This window comes from Strix uralensis, chromosome 5 (genome assembly GCF_047716275.1).
Source record: "Strix uralensis isolate ZFMK-TIS-50842 chromosome 5, bStrUra1, whole genome shotgun sequence".
In the NCBI taxonomy this organism is placed as follows: Eukaryota; Metazoa; Chordata; class Aves; order Strigiformes; family Strigidae; genus Strix; species Strix uralensis.
The window spans coordinates 79,910,086-79,929,045 of record NC_133976.1 but is presented as its reverse complement, the minus strand read 5'-3'; the positions used below and the strand labels follow the sequence as shown (position 1 = coordinate 79,929,045).

Below are 18,960 nucleotides of genomic sequence, written 5' to 3'. Positions count from 1 at the left end.
ACATGTGGACACAAGTCCAGGTCTCTGCTGTTTGCACTGGTAATGCGGCTCTAAATACGGCCATGAGAGGGCAGCGAGACAAACAACAACCTGTTGCTGAAAGTCTGCCCACACTCAGAGCTGATCTGCGTTCAGGTTTAATATACCAGCATTTACTTTTTTCTAAATATTTTTAGGTATAAAAAAAGAAAACAGAGATTTGATTAGAGTTCTCAGTAAAAAGTAAATAGGAAAATACTCATATATATGTATAGTGGTTCAATCCTGATTTGGAATTTTGAATAATCTTGTCTCCCTTCCAGAGCAGAGATAGAGTGTCATTGATTGATTGAGACTTTTTTTTTTCCATTTTCACTTTAGCCAGAATGTAAAGAATACGGAAAATGATAAAATAATTCCCAGTGAATCAGCTGGCATTCAAGACTCTGCACAACTCATTGCTCCTGGAACACCGATTCAATTTGATATTGTACTGCCTGCCACAGAATTCTTGGACCAGAACAGAGGTGGCAGGTATGGCCAGAGACAGCAATCAATCACTTGAACAGTGATTTTAGGAGAGAAAATTAAGTATTGCAACATGGGTGTGTGGTGACCAGAATCTGTAATTAGAGTTTTTATTCTTATTTCGTAGGCGTGCAAACCCATTTGGGGAATCTGAAGACAGCAGCAAAGATGAGGTGGAAGGTCAGTGCTTCATTTTTCTAGACAAAATTAAGTCATGATTTTAGGCCTAATCCAGCTGTCAGCTCTCCCGTGTCTCTTAATGAAAACACCAGACACAGTGGAGCAGTGGTAGCAGATCCATAGTACAGTTGAAGGTAGTTACCTTTCAGAAGCCAGTCTTTTAAACATCGTTACCTGTGAAAACAAACACCTTTTTCCTTAACAGTCCAAGCTGTATTCCAGGTTAGGTTTATTTCAAATGTTTAAACACAAAAAGATGTGGTTTGCTTGGTTTTTTTGTCTTTCATTCTTTTCCTTTTTACTTTTTTTAAAGTAGCTGTTGACTTCTTTAGGGTTTGATGGGACTGTACTATAATTCTGCTCAAGTTTGAGGCTTCTTAGTAGCCATTTCTTACCCCTGTGAACTCTGAAATCCACCATCTAAATCTTACAGAGGCCCAGCATGTAGCTAGCAGCAGCAACACGTCTCTCTCAGCAACGGGAGAGTTTCTCCCTGCTGCCCCCTTTCCCTCTCGCAGTGACGTGCCAGTAAAGGTCAGCACTTCTGACTTGCCTCTTCCAGCATGTGCCGGGTTCAGACCCTGGCTGTTCTCCTCTTTCTGTGCCAGTTACAGCTGCTGTCTGGAACCAGCAGCCCCTCTCAGAAAACTACTCACAGAACCAAAGCAGAACCTCCTGACCCACGTGCCCTCCCTTGCGTGCGCTGTCCCACGGCGAGGTGGGATGGTCACAGGCCGCCCGACAGCGGCATAGCTGGGACAAGCGGGTGCCTCCAGCAGCAGCAGCCGCACCCGGCTCCGCCACGGCTCTCCCAGAGCGTGGTGCTTGGTGACTGCCCAGCGGCTCGGACCGCACCAGTGGATCAGCGTAAGCTCAGCTCAGGCTGATGCTTAACAACCTTTCTGGGGTCTTGTGCAATGCAGACGCAGCTGTTGTGCCCTTTGAATGGCCACATTTAGCAGGAGTCATCCCGCTTTACCTTGCTCACCACCAACCATAAAGGGAGCCTGGTCAAATGATGGCTTTGTCATGTGTAAATAGGAGCCTTATGGTGACAGTCAGTGAGCAAGGAAAACCTCATTGGAACCAGCTGAATGGAAGGTCAGAAGGACATAGAAGAAAGCGAGGAATGTACAAGGTTTAAAGATAAGAGTTAATTTGATGGAAGCCAAGGCTTGTGCACAATCATAAATTTATCACAGTTTATGTACACCTAATAACAAAGTAGGCAAGTGAATTTTACTAGCTAATCAGATAAGGCCTGAAGGCCCAGTTACACTTTCAGAGTTTCCAAGCAAATGTGATTGTTCTTGGTTTTTTTTTCCCCTACTCACTGCCAGTTCAAAGCACTGTTTAAAACTGGGTCAGAGCACTGCCTGGCTCACAGCAGGAAGTCACCACTCACAGCAGTCACCACCCACAGGTTTACTGTTGAATTTCCAAAGTGAAAATACAAGTTTCATTGATAACTTCAGCTACTGGAAAATTGAAGTAGCACAGTGAAGGAAGTCATGCCTTTTATCTTCCAGATTCCCTCTTGCAGCAGATGTTCGTAGTTCGGTTTTTAGGATCTATGGCTGTTCAGTCAGATAACACCAGCGAGGTGATTTACGAAGCTATGAGACAAGTGTTAGCTGCTCGTGCCATTCACAACATATTCCGTATGACTGAATCCCATCTCATGGTCACCAGCAAGAACTTGAGGTACTGTAAAACCTTCAACTTGTCAACATTCTGTTCTCTTCATACAGCTTGTGATTTGTTAAGTATTTTTGGTTTTGTTTTTCAAGAAATAAACCCTTTGAGGGAGCAAGATCCTGAGATTCACTTAGTAAAAATATCTCTTTTCTTACTCTGTAGTATCTAGAAACCATCCTCCTGACTACGTTGTAAGGACATCCTACCAAAATTTAGGGGATGCAGCGGGGCTGTAAGGCCCTGCAAAGATACAGAAAAAGATGGAAAAAAAAAAGCATTGGAAGATTCTTTCCTTACATGTAGCAACAGCAAGAGAGCCATCACTGTCCTGTTGTCAGTGTTGTCCCTGTAGAATGTGTTGATACACGACATTCACTTTACCTGGAGTGTGTTTATGTCCACATGCATATTAGTGTATCAGCCCGCACGCTGGGGGTCCTTTGTGAATTAGTGATTCCAAAAAACACCCCGACCTGTACGTGTCAGGCAGCTGGGAGTCAGGGTCCAGAGGTGAACCTTGCCATCGACCGGCTTGAAATCACAGATGAACCATTTGATTCTGTGCATGTTTCCTCATCTGTAAAACTGCTGTAGTGATTGCCTTACTATTATAAAGCACCTTGAAATTACAAAGAATCACTCTAAAATCCTTTTTTTTTTTTTTTCCTACACATAATTGCAGGTTAATAGATCCTCAAACCCAAGTTACACGAACAAGTGTAAGTAACTTTTATTTTGAATTTGGTTTTCTACCACAGCATTAAATACTCAGTGACACGAACTTGAGCTCTTGACCAAGCTAACCAAATGCTGGGTAAAAAAAAAAAAAAAAATTCTTTATTATACTTTTCCAGTTTGAACTTGCCACTGTGACACAGTTTGCTGCTCATCGGGATAACAGGCGGCTGATTGGCTTTGTGGTCCATCTCAGTGAGGCTCTGGGAGAAGAATCCATGAGCGCGTATGTTTTTGAGAGCAACACGGAAGGGGAGAAGGTTTGCATAACATTTAATAGTTTATTTAGAAAACAGGTCTTAGGCTTCTTGGCTTAGACATCATGGAAATAGTGCGATAGAAGCAAGCGCAGCTCTATTTCTTGCCAGGAAAATATGCCTTAACGTGCAAACCTTTGATGGCTCGTGTCTAAAAAGGAGCAGATTTATAGGTAACGCAGCAGCATGTACAGCAAGGAGGAAAGGATGTGATTGCTAATACCAGCATTAAGAGCAAGGGGAATGTGTTTTGTCTAGCATCAGCACTAACAAAACTGAACCTCGGCTGTGTTGACATGTATGTCTATAAAGCTTTCAAAGACAAGACAGCCGTACTGGGGTACCACCACCGGGGGCTTGCTGCCTATGATAATAACACAATTAGAAATAGGGAATGTGCTGGAGAATTTTTGTATTAAAAAACAGTAACGCCCTTACATGCACTGGAAGAGATCCCCCAGATTTGAAAATAAAGTTTGGTAAATAAAACTGAGATGAGTACAAAGATTTACCAGGCTAAGTGAGCTCTGAAGCAGAACCAAAGATAGTTTCATTTGTATGTAGTTAGCATAGTGAACTGGTATTGCACCTCTGCTTTTAGACCAGTATTTAAGACTTAGGTTTGCATTGACACTTCTGTGTTTTAGTCCCAGTTAAGGAACAAAAACCATACAAAAACTGAACTTTACATATTTTTTTTTAGATTTGCTATGCCATTAGCTTGGGAAAAGAAATCATTGAGGCACAGAAGGTAAGTTTGTTTCATTCCCTATGTCTGTGTTGTGATATGTCATATTCTGCTTTTGGTTGCACCATCCAGGTACCTCTGGTGTGCCTGAGAAGAAGGAACTGCTCATCCTCCTAATGACAAAGTTTTAGGACATTATTTAACACAGTCCCTGTTAAATAAACTCAGTTTAACTTTGCAACAGCTTGATTTGAGATAACATTTGCCATCCTAAATCAAATTCGGAACTATACAAATCCAGTTGTTCACGTTTGAAAGGAAGCTGTGAGCAAAGTTTTCAAAAAAACCCCAAACCAACTCTTTGGGATGAAGCGTAAATCATACACATTGCTGTTTCACTTCCAGAAACTCATACTCCTTCCTCCCTTAGGAGCAGCAAAGTTACTCAGCCCCTTGTAGATAAATTTTATCTATATAAAGATGTGACACTAATACATTCATATTTGCTGTATATTTTTGCTGCTGAGATTGTGGAACAATTGGGGGAATGAACTTTTAGTCACAGGTAATAAGCACAGGTATAATAAATTATTTATTTAGTTATTTTTTCCCCCTGTTTTCAGTAATTATATCAATGCCAGCTAAGAACAGCAAAACAAAGGCTCAAAATTAATGACTTTTTTTTTTCTTATAGAGCCAAGGGGTGTTTTTACTGACCCAAAAGGGATTATTTATGTTTCAAACCTTAAGACTAAGGGTTGTCATAAAAATAGTTGGAAAACCTTAACAAGAAGTACTGGGAAAAGTGTGTGCTTCTCAAAGATTGCTGCAGCCTGCTGCACGCTCTTTTGTTTTTCTTCAGGACCCAGAAGCATTAGCTCAGCTAATGAAGTCTGTGCCATTAACAAATGATGGAAAGTTCATGCTTCTGAATGATCAGGCAGAAGAGGATGGAACCATACATGAAGAAGGGGAGGAGTCAGAAGCATAAAAGACTCTTGTCATTTCCTGCAGCCGGTGTGGAAGCAGGAAAAGGAGGGAATCTTTTTGCAAGAATCTCTGGTTTTCAGTCATCTGCGTACACACGAGGCCAGGTTCTGTCTTCCTGCTGGAGGGAGCGTGGCGTCTCCTCTGGATTTACAATGAAACAGCTGGACTTGGCCCTTGAGGCTTTTTGCATTTGTGAATGTGTGGTGTACAGGCGTGTCGGGGACGCTGACAATCCTGGGGAATGTCTCAGCATTGGCCCCTTGCGGCTGGCAGCTGGGACAGCACAGCTGTCACCCACAAAGGGTTAATGTCACTTCAGATTTACATGGGAGCAGCTGCCAGTTCACTGAAATTAGTGCAAGCTGTCAGCTCCTTTAACAAAGATCAGGCCTCAAATTTCCTTCCATAGTCAGTTTTCATAGTTTGCATGATTATGTGCATCTGAATGAAGGTTAAAAATGCACTATTTACTTTATTTTCAGATGAAGTTATTTTTAGTCTAGTTTAAGTGTAACAAGATTTATCTTTTGTGCTAGCCTATTTACAAAACAATTTGTTAAACACTAAATTTTTCCTATTAATATAATCTATTTTTATATTGCATCTAGAATAAGCTTACAAAACAAATCTAAGTGCCTACTCTTTCCTTCATGGGGACCGCACTCACACATTCTGTAATTAAATAATGGACATAATGTACCTCCTTGATTCATTATCCTAAATACCACTGACATGCAAACAGCAGAAGAGTCAACAAATGTGGCATGTTAGTTGTGTGCAGTTTTTCTGTGGGTAGGTTTCTTAAAAGTTAAGTTGCCAGACATGATAGTTGTAGGACAAATAAGTACTTTTATAATAAGAATTCTTTGTATTTTTAACATTACAGTCACGTGCAACAGCTGAGTCTACCAGCAGTCTTTGGTTTTAAGAAACTGAGCAATAAAATGCTAGATTGTAAGTCCACAATGTATTGACTAGTCTCATAGTACCTTCTTGAAATAAGACACTAGATAGATTTGGCTAATAAGTTTAGATTCTTTCCCCTCCAGTTTAACCTGAAAACATGAGAAACTGTATTTTGCAAGAACAAACAAAAATAAACAGCAGTTATTGGGGGGTGGGAGCGGTGTAATCTGTGGCATAGTTTGTATTAATCAAGATAAAGGTAAGTGGAACAAACAGCTGAAATTCCTTGAACTTAATTCAACTCTTCTCAATCACTTACTAGGAAACTACATTTTCTGTAAGCAGAATCTGTGCTACAGCATCTGAAAGATCAGTTTTCCAGTGTCTGACATTGAATAAATTCAATTAGCTGGTTATTGAATGTTTAAAAAAAAAAAAACATGGAAGAAAACTGTTAGTAACTGACACAAAAAATTCTTCATAAATAAAAGTTGAAGCTGTCTTATTAAAAAAATTAACACCTGCTGAACTGATGTTACTGAAGACACTAAGAATGAGGTTCTCAAAATCGCATTTATTAACACAGTTTTATGTACATAATGTTGTCTACTCACAAACCAAAGAGACTGAGGTAACAAAATACCCTTTTGTACAATGAGTGAGGAAACATTAAGTGTTACATTTGGTCCTTTGTACCTGAGAAGCTGAAGACAGCTGTTGTTGACGGACATCAGATGAAAACTCAAAATTTACTTCTGATTACAGACCACATTAGGACCTCCACAATCTACGCTGCAGCACCGGCCGTTCACTTCCCAGTGACGCAGACACCAGGTGGGTGCTGCTGCTGGGGCCGTCGCTTATCCCCAGGCAGAGCAAACACCTTTTGAGCTGTTTGTTAGGCAGGGGCTGTGCTCTGCTGTCCCTGAGCACCGCGGTGCTGCAAGGGGGAAGGGCAAGGCAGCCCCTGGCTTCTGGCAGCGTAGGGGAAGGCAGCTGCAAGAGCTGCTCCTGCCTGTACAGGCAACAGCCTTGGCACAAGACTGGACACACGAGGGCAGGGGGGGCAGCTGCCTTCTCAGGGAGGAGAGTGCCCTGCAGCCTGTTCTGCCCCTGCCTTGAGAAAAACCCTAGAGATCTGTTCTGTGTCCCTGCAGCAAACTCATCATCCTCACTTTCCTTTCATCACCTCAGGGAATTTTGAGTGAGCACATTCAGTTTAGTTTGGGGGATTTTTTTGTTTTAGCTCCATCATTTCATCTCCGGACAACCAGTTAGGGTCCATTTTGTTCCTATAATTAGAACAGGAGGGCAAAAGCCATAAAGAGAGTAGTAGCACCACAGCAAGAATTTTGCACCTCTTCCAGATCCTTGCAGGGGAGAAAGGATTTAATGCAACTCTCACTGACACAGAGGGGTGTGTGACATCCAAATCCAGGACCCACCTTGTGTTTCAGATGAGAAAAGCTTTCTGCATGTATATGCTGCTACATGACAAAAAGAAAGAAATCTAAACTACAATCCAGTATTAGCAAGAATAGCTCTTATCACTGTACATATTTGTATGCATTTATATATTTTTGCCACATATAGTATACATTCAGGTCTCCCAGATTAAACAGGGTTCTATAAAAATAGGCTTACATCTTTCCTGTAGAATTTCCATCACCAGAATGGCATGAATTTGTTAACCACCATGCATTAAGAAAATGCACAGTTAAGATTTATGTTCAACTGCAAAGTATTACCTATCTGAGATAGTGTCTTTCCAAAAAAATAGAAGGGAAAATACAAGTCAAGATTTTATTAGAGCACGGGTAATGTCTTGACTGTACGTAGCTACCTAGCAACTCCATCCCAGGGGACATGAACACCACCTACACATGATTCTGCAGTTGCTGTGGAAGAAGAAAATGCAGTACTTGGCCACTCCAAGCCAAGAACTTACGTGACTTCAGATGAGAGGGGAATATGGAAATATGTACACTGCAATTGCAACAGTATGGAAAGGAGCAGCAAGAATGCTGATCTCAGCAGCGCTACCGAGCCTTCAGTGCGGGCACAATTTGGTCAAAAAAGAAAATGTACACAAATTACAAAAAAATACCTGTATCAAAATAAAAAAGCGAAAATACAAATCAAGCAATGCAGCATTCTTTAGGGCAGTCTCTGCAGTTATAATGAATTAAAAATAAAAACTTGAATGAGTTCAGCTGATTTAAAGTCCATGAAGCTTCTGTGTCATGTTTTCAGAACCAATGAAAGGACTTTCACATCCGTCTGGTCCTTCCAGTTGCAACAAACATTTGTCCTAGCTTTCTGAATGTTGAAGTGACTGGCAGGAAAGGGAGAATCACAAGTACGTCATGAATTGTGGCTTAAGCAGTGACCCAGAGGTGGATGGAACAATTTGAACCATTAAAACATCACCTTTTTTGTAATCGGATGAAAGAAGCTGGCAAGTATGGTCTACAAATAGTTAAGAGTGCCACCCCAAAAAGTAATTCTCAGTTGGACTGACTAGAGTGATTTCTTCTAGTTAGCAAGACCTAGAAGTGTTTTATGTTCTGGGAGATTAAAGCACAACTGTATCTTTTATTAAAAGTGGTGTTTACTTTTAAGCTAAGTCTAGCTACTGACTGAAGTTAGCAATCTGAGTAACTCTTGCACAACCTAGAACCTCTACTTGCAGGCATTACAGATGTTATATTTATACAGAGTTCTCACAGTGTTCAGCAGCTTCTGAAGCCTGCAGTGCAATTATTGTTAATCAGGCATGTAAGACTGTATGAACAACACAGACGGTACAACAGACCTACAAAGGCTAGGAAATACAGAATTGAGGCTGAAACTTGCAATTAGGCACAACAAATTCATGAACTGTAAGATCACTTAATAGTTACAGACACCCATCACACAGTGTCTGGTCATAAAAGGAAGAGCTGATTGTGGTTCTGTCTTGGCTCTGGATTTCCTTACTTCTGTGGATGCAAATCAGACCTTCGGTATGAAATGAGAAGTAATTTATTATGTCAACTTTTCTGGTGTGCCCATTCTCTGATATGGGGGAAAAAGCAGTAGGGGAAAATAAATGCCTGACAGGATCCCAAGTTCCCACAATGCAAATACTATCTATAGTAATAATAAGGGTTTGTGGAATAAAACATTAATAAGGATTTCCATTTTGTGTGATAGCTTTAACATACACTGTTACACCTACAGTGTAATCTGTGACTGCATTAAATACAGCAGGACTGCATAGAAACATGTCTGAATTACTTCTTGGACAAGAGAGAAACACAGTATCTTGATTTTTTTTTTTTCCTGGTTGAAGAGATGCACCAGTTCAAATTGTAGACCAGTGGCCTATGAGTTGGTTTTTCTGTTGTTGTTTGGTTTTTTAAATGCTATGTTAGAGATGCAAGAATGCATCTAAAAATTAGTAAGATTTTTTTTTAATCTGCACATTTGTACTTTAAAATAACTACCTCCAAGGTCAGCATTTTATGTAATTACTCTCAATCTAAAGAAGGTGCTGCAAATAATGTAAACTCCTGAAAAATAGGAGTTTCTACAGGAAATATACACAAACACAGACCTAGCCTCACTGGATGCTAGTATACTACTGTACATTTTCTCTTGGGTTTAACAGAGCAAGTAAATCAAATCTAGAGCTTTTACCCCTACAGAGTGTTACTGATAACAACAAGAACATGAATTATTTGAGTAAGTAATCATCGCCCATACCAGCCACATCATTTCACAACAGGATCGGCAGGTGTAGAGTTGGAAAGATCTCCGTTGTTTGCTTTAACAGATTCTTCTACAAAAATAAAAAAAATAAATATATGCATCATGTTTAAGATTTTATTCAAGGCAGTAAAAACAAAGCCTTAGCATATATATAATGCTGATGTCATAACACACTTGATACAGTATACCATAGTCTGCACATGCAAACTGATCTTGCAGCCCTAGGGTCCCGGCCCTACGAAGAAATCTGTATTTGGGGCGAAAGGTTTCTTCAACCAGTAGAACTTGTGTAAAGCTTACATACACACGCGCAAACATTTTGCGGAGTTCAAGTATTACTGTAGATGGCAAAGATATATTACCATGTTTAAAATTTTTCACCCTGGTATGCATTTCAAGCTTTTCTCACCACAAAACATGTTTTTCAGGGAACTGAACACAACAGTGAGTATTTAACCTAAAATATAATTAAGTAACTGATGTTCTACAGAAAGCTCTCCTAAAGAGCCAGGGTAGTATGTCTATTTCTTACTCATCACAATACTTGTAGTTGGGTTTTGGTTTGGGGGTGGGGTTTTTTGTTTGGTTGGGGGGGGGGGGAGGGGGGCGGCGCACGTGTCTGGAGGGTTTTTGGGTGTTTTGAGTTGAACAATTATTTGAGAAACTTCACTGAATATGATCAAATATAAGTTTACACTAAAAGACTTCTTTCTTTGCAAATTCCAGAGAAGCTGTGGCTGCCCCCTCCCTGGCAGTGTTCAAGGCCAGGTTGGACGGGGCTTTGAGCAACCTGGTCTAGTGGAAGGTGTCCCTGCCCATGGCAGGGGGTTGGGACTAGATGATCTCTAAGGTCCCTTCCAACCCAAACCATTCTATGATTCCATAAAGAGAACTCATAATGGAGTTCACATAATAATACAGATTTTTCAACATTTAATTAGGTACACATACTTTTTTTTGTGAAGGAGCCTCTTAATTCAGATGACTACTGTTGAAATTTGTACCCATATGTACATATTTTATATATGTTTTTTACACTTGTTTTCCTAGTGCAGAAGAAAACTAATCTTTGGCTCCAGTGACTGTAATCTCACAGGCCACTTGTGCCTGTCAGAACTACAGTGGAAAACTATTTACCAATTCCCTTTTTAATATACTACTACCTGCGTTTTTAAGTAACTTGTGACTGAAGTGTACTTTTATATCTTAATCCTTGGGAGCATTCTCACTTCTTTGAACAGAATTTTCCCATACTCAAGAGAATCTTCCAGAATTCATGAGGGAGAATATATAAACACAGAATATAAAATGCAAAATACCCATGTTACCTAGTCAAGAGACCATACCACAAATTGAGATCTAACCCTTTTAATATCATTCAGTGGTAGACCAAAGCATATCATAAACACCTGGAAGTCACCTATGGTATCTGCATCACCTGCCTACATAAGTTGAAAAACAGCTGGTAAACAACAGGTGAAAAACACCCATTTATTTCACACCAGCAAAGGTTGTGCAGAAAAGGCTGTCATTGTCCAAACTGGTAATTGACAGGGTAAGTATGGTGCTGAAGTTACTGAATTTAGTATTACTGCAAGTATGCAGTTCTCCCTGCCTCAGATTTTTTTGGCTTTTTTTTGGTGATATTAGCTTTTTTTTGATCCCCCTCCCCTCAGAAGCTCAGCTTGAAATTCACCCATTCCAAAGAAGGCCTCTGTCAGCTGTTCTTGACTCCCCAGTCACCCTTGACCCCATAAAACTCTTTCTGGAATACTGAATCAACCCACTGGCAAGAAAGCAGCTATGGAAAAAAAGAAGAAAAGTACCTTTCCCATTTGTGTGCCCCCATTTGGCACACTCATGAGCCAAAATGTTCCACGTATAGCATTCACTCACCTTCTTTTTCTTTCTTTTCCTGGTTTTCTTCTGCTGCAGTTTTATCTGCTCTGAAAAAAATTCTTGCACTACTTAGTGAGAAATAAAGGAGTTCAAATTCCTAAGGGAAAAGATACAGAAGATGAGTGTCAGAGTATCACAAGAATGAATTTGTAGACATATATAAATGGGATTTTTCAGAAGCATCTAAGGCAACTAGATTTCAGTATCTAAATCACTTTCGAAAAATCTTCCTCCATTCATACCTTGTTTACATGTATTTTACAAAGCAAGTATCAGCCAAAAGCTTGAAAGAGTAATTTAAGCAAAGCAGCATCAGTGCAATAAATCTGTCATTGTAATATACTGAGGCTTAAGATGAGGTTTGTAGCAGCAGTGAGAATTTGGAGCAACTTGCCCATGGAAAAAAACGTGCAAGCCTATAATTTAAATGACCACAAGCTTGATCAGTTTCTGAACAAGGTTCAGTGATGTGGGTTTTTTTAATACAAGAGGACCAAATACAGTGAGTGCACACCCGTGGGAGTCATGAGGACATACAGGGCTTTATCTATTTCAACAACAAATGTGCTTTTACAGAATGTAATCATGGGCTACTTTTAAATAGCCAACTACAGGTTTGTCCCACAGCCTCCTCAAATCAAGAGCAGAGAAAGCATTTATACCACCGATGAAAGCTGAACTGCTATGCCTCAAAATTCAAATGCATCTTTCCTCTATTTGACAGCTAGTGCACCATTCAACTTAGCAGCTCAGATTAACACCCAAGCAACTCTGAGGGATCAGTGTTATGTGAAATCTTTGTTACAAGAAATTTAACCAGAAAGTTATTGTCTCCTATCTAAGCATTTAGGTTTTAGTTGCATTAGATGTCAAACCCCATGGGACAACCACCAGAACAGGTTCCTGACTCACTCAAATATTACAAACATGACATCTCCTTCGGATCACACACCTCAAGTCTTAATACTGTATTTGCATTGTTGCTGTAGACAATGCTCTATGTTTTTTGCTCTTGATAAGCTCCATCAGCAAACAGACACCTGAATTTTGATGGTTAAGTGCAGAACTCAATACAGGACAGATAACACGCTATACCTGTAAACAAACTTCCAGTCGCTTGTGGGTAAGGTTCATAGTTTGTAGTAGCTTTTCATCTTGATTAGTGGACTGCACATTCTGTTGCTTAGCTACTGCTCTTATTTCCTTCATGTACTTCTCTCTGACAGACTGGAACCAGTGTAGAGAATCAAACTCCTGGTACTGATCCAAAAGCTTCAGAATGTAAGCCACACCTATAGTCATTAACAAACCACGCACCAAAGTCAACATGTAATTTGTAAAACATTTTGTGAATCTCTTTAAGTGGATCAGCCTAGGTTGATAATTTCCACACAATTAAAATTTAAAATGCAATTAATTTACAATTAAATCTAACAGGAAAAAAAAATCTTAATAAAGTATAAGCTTCAATTTTTGAAAACCTTGTAATTTACCCAAAGACTCGCATACCTTTTCATCTGCTGAGATCTGCAAGCTTTGAAAGAAATTGGGGAGCACCAACATACGACAAAACTGTCTGCTCCCATACTCAGCTATTCTATGCTTAGGAGATTCTGAACAAATAACAGCCCTTAAATCCACTGTGCTAAAGCCACGAAAACCCAAATTTAAATTATGGAATTTTTAACTATGGGAACATACGAAACATAAACAAAATTTTTCTTGCAAATATCCATTACATTGGCTTACCCAAAGGCTAGTCAGTGTGCTGAAACTTACCCATTGCAAACCCATCATCAGTGAAAGCTGCTCCACTTTTGTTCTTCTTATTCAATTTCTCCTTGCAACTGATTGAATGCTCTACAAAATTGAGCGTCTGAAAGAATGAAAAGCTGTCTCGGAATCATCAAGAGAGACTCACAAATTTTAAAAGGTATTCACATGCATGCTCTTAGCTATGAATATAATTTCATGCCCAAAACTATGATAATTGTGTCTCCCATCATTTGGCATTTTTGTATGAAAACTTGTCCTTTTTTTAGATTTTTGGGGAAGAAAGCAAGTTAAGCTTTGGAAAACACTTGCATATGCATGACTAAAAAACCAAAGGCACACCATCTTTGCCATTCTTGTCAGACCCTTGTTACTTCAGATTCTCTTGGTGATTACTAAAGATAAACATGTAAACAAGTAAAGGATAATTAAAATAGCCCAGGTTCCTGGAAAGCTTAAAGATATTAGTGATTTAAAGCTACAGTGTGTTATTTCACTCTATTTAGAAAATTGTAAAAAGATTTCAATAGTGATACATTTAAAATTATTGAACAGTAGATGCAGGTAGTAAAATCAAGTGATGAGTATGTGTCTGTATGCAATAACTACTCCAGACATGCAAATGTGTGTACAGTAACAAATTCTGGAAGACCTATGACACACTCAAATTTAACTACAGTGAAATGCCTTTTTAAAACTCAAATGGATGGTATATTCCTGAAACTGTATTTATCAGAAAAAAAACCAACTTCCACAAATGGGAAGAAAAAAGAACAAGAGTATTTACTTTCCTTCACTTCTATAACCATGCCATACCTGTCCTCTCACAGTCTTCAGTTTATGGCTCATGGGCACTCCAAAATTAGTTTCTAAAATGTGTTGTTATACATGGATCTGTTTGGATGATTTAGGCCTTCAAACTGAACTGCTTCCAAATGCCCAGAATGCTGCACTCAAGTGTGCATCACCTCAGTTCCACCGGACTCTTTATAAACAAATCTCATTAGCAAAAGCAAGTCCAACTGCAATAGAGAGGGCTCCAATTGTACTGCATTAGAACGTGACATTAAAAGATCCTAAAGATTCCTAGTGTGATGCGGAAGAGCACACACATGAGAGCACTAAAGAACATGGTTTTAAATTCCCTTCATCCTTGCTGTTCCAATTCCTCCTTTTTCATCTTGGCTTCTCCAAATTCGATTCAAATAGAAGTTTTTTAAAGTTTCCTTTTGAGTGCTAGTACAATAATTGATGTAAATAAAGGAAAACATGGCTTTGGAGAACTATCAACAAAGCCACACTCAGAACAATCCCACTCAATCAGGGAAAACATTAGAATATGCTAGTCAACAGCCTAATACAAAATAATTAAAAACAAAGCTGATCTAGTACATTTTTTTAAAATAAGGACTGGTACACACAATGCAAATACTAACCAGTGGGGGAACAATTATATAGAAATTCCGCAAATGCATATTCTTTGGACTGCGGAATTCAGGAGCAAACACATCCACAAGCATTTTGAAGTACTCTGTTCCTTCTGCAAAATTACGCGTGAGGTCACTGAGGACAGAGTCCAGCTGCCTGCAAAGGATAAGCAATGTGTTACCTGATTTCTGCTAGAAGTTTCTTAGTTTACTCACTCCTTAGGGTAACAACCCTTCCTTCACCCTTTGACTACACCCAAAATCCAGTATTCAGATCAGTGTCCAAGATTACACCCTACCTCTATAGCCACCTTGAATCATGTTTCTCAATTTAATTTTTTTAAAAAAGGTCTACGAATAGAATACTTGCGTTTTTTTTTTTTTTTTTTTTCCCCCCTAAGGCCCTGAACATTCTACAAGTAGATGTCAGTCACGTGGTGAGGAAAGATTGTTAGCCTTTAAGTCACAAGGATTTTACAAAGAAACCAGGTTCTAACAGTCTATTAGTACAGATGCCACTTTGCATTTTTAAAGCAACTGTTACTATTTTCTCTGCTTTGAAGAGCAGCAAATATTTTTGCATCAAGTCAGTTAAACTTTTAACACACACACACACACACGCAACTAATAGCTGCATTTATAACTTCAAAATTACAATTCTCTCATCCCATCCCTGCACCAGACCTCAAAAGCACAATGTTAGGGTACCTTGCTGCTTTTTGTGTTTCTTCTGAGAGTCCTTCTTCTTTCACCAGCTCTTCAAAGTTAACGATATCTTCCAGATCAGGAACAAACCTGAAAACTTACTGTTTGTTAGGACTATGCTCAACTGTCTATGTTCACTAAAGCATCTACCATAATTTAGTTAAATTAGTGTTCTGGGCTCAAAGTAGTTATTTGAAGTTGTATCATATGTGCCATTCCATTCTCATCCAGGCACTATTAAATTCACTTCTAAAAACACACAACATTATTTGTAGTTCTGATTTCACCAGGCTACCACTTCCTCTCTCTAGCACTTGCTGCACTTGATAACTGTAAGTTTACTATTATTTGCAAGAAAACCATTTCTTTGTATGTAAAAGTCCCTATGTTTTTAATGACGTTATATAAACACAATCATCTAATACAGAAAGAAGCCTCAAAGAAATGTTTTTTGTTCCTCAAGCCTTGCACTACTTTTCCTTAATGCACCTTCAAAGCGATTAACAACAGGAATTACTGACTTAAGGACTAATGACTTACATGTACATTCTATTAACTCTTTTGCAGTGCTTTTCCATAGAATTTGTTTGATTTTTAGTGGTTTATGGCAATGATTGTACAGTTCTGAATTCCAGCACTAGTGTTGATAATTCCACTTCAATGAAGGCACAAAAATTGACCATTTCAAAATTTATGGAGGATGGGTAAGAATCTAGGGTATATCAGCATGAATATGGAGCAAAGGAATGAGAAGGAGCAAACAGAAAACAAAAATATTTGTGGAAGTACCTAATTGCACTACTACAGCAGTGAAGTCCACCAGATCTTATCATTCGTACGTAACCCATAGCATTGCCTTTAAAAATAAGAGAAAAAAAAAAGGAAGTAATGTATAGTTAAATACACACACACACTCTTCATAACTCCTATAAGCTCCAAAATGTAAATTAAAGCTGCTGTATAGTTCTGGCAAAGAAACTGTTCTGAAAGCCAAGTTAAAAAAGTTACATTGAACCCCAGTATCAAAAGTCTACGTAAAGAAATAAACCACAAGTGCATCATCCAGCAAGTCTGTGTTCACTTTCACAATAGCGTAAGGGCCAAACAGTACAAACTCTTTCCACTGGACACACTAAACACTTGCAGGTTCAGGTCAGCCCTGCACACGTAGAGCACCAATGGCTGAAAATACCATTGCAGTGTCATGCATCACTCAAAGTTACTTCAGCTGGATATATGGCCATTTTCTGAAATACATGAACTTACGAATACTATTATTTACTGGGAAATACACTCACTCAGTTCCATAACAAAGAAAAGAAGAACTTCAAAGGGAACAGGCATCTATGCAAGCTGTGGCTATATTTAGATTAAAGACATGCAAGGGCCATTTCTGTGTAATTAGACAAGAGTATGTATTTCACATGGGATACAAGTGAAGTACTTTCCACCTGACTGGAGTTAAATCTAGTTTTAGCTTGAGCTAAAAGTTCAATTAACTAGATGATGAAGATATCTTCCATTTAATAACATTTATAACATTGTCTTAGATAGCATTTCATACCAATTTGACTTATGAGTTGTCTGAACTGGTCAAGATAGCTCTGGCCATCCGGGGTTATTCCAAGTTTTCTGATGCCGCGGTTGAATTTATCTGCTCTTTCAAAGGGATACTAGAAAAATATTTTAGAAGAAAAAAAACACCAACTTTTTTTCCATCATGTTAATACAATTCTATTTGCAATGTATTCCTATCTCACATCTACAGCTTCATTTTTTTAATAAATTATACACATGCCTGTCTGTATTAGCCAAATGACTTTTGTGGACTAGTAACTTCTGCAAGCTGAGAAGTGAAATAGAAGTGTTACTTTGAACAAGTATTTCTAAAAGAAACAAGCACTTGATGTACAAAGAAGCTGGCAGTCTCTTTTACTAAAGACATTGCCTCTCATGTTTTTTCAGCATGGAAAAACCAGACCCTAGTCCCCAAATCTTGACATACTAGAACAAGTCCTACATGTTCACATCATTTTGGATGCAATTTGAATAATCTTATTATTCAAAACTGACAATAGCTGTTAAGCATGATTTGGACCAGAAGTTTAGAGCTTCCAACAGACTATGACTCCATCAAATCCCTGTTTTCAGGTCACTGAGAGAATGACTTTAGCCAACCTCACATTTACAGTCACAATGAAACAAAGCCATCCTGAATACAAACATCTGTAACACTGCATTTTGCTAGGACAAAAGCTGTCACTTTGTCTGGAGATACACATTTAAATAATAGAAATGTTATGGTTCAGTGCACCTTTAGTCACATGAAAACAGCACTTCTTTTAGCCAAGTTACTCTCAATCCTTCAAAAATTACTATACCTTATGATCATTTTGATCCTTGACTTCCCTGAAGAATCTGATGTCTTTGATAAGTCTGGATTTTATATGTTCATCATACATGAACTGGCTAAAAATATAAAACTTTTTCCTCAAAAACTGGTAAGTGAAGTTTACCTAGAAGAAAAAAGAAGTCAAATCAAGAAAGTTAGCAAAGTAACAAGCCTATCTAGCAAGCTGTTTCGAGTAAATTCCCAAGTACTGGAACCTTCTTCTACTCAGTTTACTTCAATTTGTTATTCTCAACTTACCTTTTTAATTTCACTGATTTAAAAGAAGGAGGAAAACCCTTCTCCTGGAAGGCCTGCTCTCTTCCAGGAATGGCAGAGGGACCAAGGGACAAATTCGCTATTTCAGTTCCATGACCTGTCCTACACAGCCCTTAGTTTATGTCCGGAATATCCTGTAACTGTCCTTTTGAAGCAATACAAACATTTCAAGTTGAAGAGGACAGAGAAGGTCAACTTCCTCAGCCAAGCTGTGGAATCTGCATAACCTCCCGACATACCTTTTCACTTCCTTAAGGTTTTCTAACATACTTTCCCATAAGGCAGAAGCACACTTCCACCCTACACATCTCAATTACTTCTCATGTCTGCATAAATAACTTTACTCACAATCAGAAGTAAATAAACCTACATCACCAGAAAATAATGTAACAGCATTTTCTGAGTAACTCTCAGAATAATGCAAGAGAAGTTATTTCCAATAGCACAGGAAATCATGAAAACCTTTTATTTCTAATCTTTTCCACTTCTAAAGTAATGACTTGAGAGCAATTCAATATTTCAGCAAGTTCCTTTTTTTTTTGATAGGGCCAGAAGAATGGGAAAAAGAAAACAGCAAAGAAGTAGAAAGTTGGACAGCAGATTGGAAAGCACCAACCTGAAAATACCTTTGGCAGTGTATCCAAGCTTAAGAACCACAATGATAAAATCCTGCTGCAGTAGGCATGCCACAGAGTGCCCTTATCTATCTTACAAAGAGGTAAATGCCTTCACTACAGACATCATTAAAAGCATTGCAGTAAGAAGTCACAGGCT

General features: G+C 38.8%; 2 protein-coding genes across 9 annotated transcripts in view; one reads left to right on the top strand and one right to left on the bottom strand.

Annotated features, from left to right (window-relative positions):
- The window catches only part of APPL2 (adaptor protein, phosphotyrosine interacting with PH domain and leucine zipper 2), a 39,587-nt gene extending 33,562 nt beyond the window's left edge, over positions 1-6,025 (top strand). For both annotated transcript variants that reach the window (XM_074871907.1, XM_074871906.1), the window contains 7 exons: positions 361-513; positions 635-687; positions 2,217-2,391; positions 3,068-3,104; positions 3,240-3,380; positions 4,081-4,128; positions 4,928-6,025. In XM_074871907.1, coding sequence (XP_074728008.1) covers positions 361-513; positions 635-687; positions 2,217-2,391; positions 3,068-3,104; positions 3,240-3,380; positions 4,081-4,128; positions 4,928-5,056 — 736 coding nt within the window. In that variant the 3' untranslated portion in view covers positions 5,057-6,025. The remainder of the gene's footprint in view (positions 1-360; positions 514-634; positions 688-2,216; positions 2,392-3,067; positions 3,105-3,239; positions 3,381-4,080; positions 4,129-4,927) is intronic.
- A 490-nt stretch (positions 6,026-6,515) lies between these two features.
- WASHC4 (WASH complex subunit 4) overlaps positions 6,516-18,960 on the bottom strand; it is a 42,426-nt gene continuing 29,981 nt past the window's right edge. For 5 of the 7 annotated variants that reach the window (XM_074871897.1, XM_074871900.1, XM_074871901.1 and 2 more), the window contains 9 exons: positions 17,900-18,034; positions 17,083-17,191; positions 16,308-16,374; positions 15,522-15,608; positions 14,823-14,970; positions 13,393-13,489; positions 12,709-12,905; positions 11,611-11,710; positions 6,516-9,784 (listed from right to left, as the gene is read on the bottom strand). In XM_074871897.1, coding sequence (XP_074727998.1) covers positions 9,717-9,784; positions 11,611-11,710; positions 12,709-12,905; positions 13,393-13,489; positions 14,823-14,970; positions 15,522-15,608; positions 16,308-16,374; positions 17,083-17,191; positions 17,900-18,034 — 1,008 coding nt within the window. In that variant the 3' untranslated portion in view covers positions 6,516-9,716. The remainder of the gene's footprint in view (positions 9,785-11,610; positions 11,711-12,708; positions 12,906-13,392; positions 13,490-14,822; positions 14,971-15,521; positions 15,609-16,307; positions 16,375-17,082; positions 17,192-17,899; positions 18,035-18,960) is intronic. The other 2 variants (XM_074871899.1, XM_074871898.1) reach the window with 2 other exon arrangements.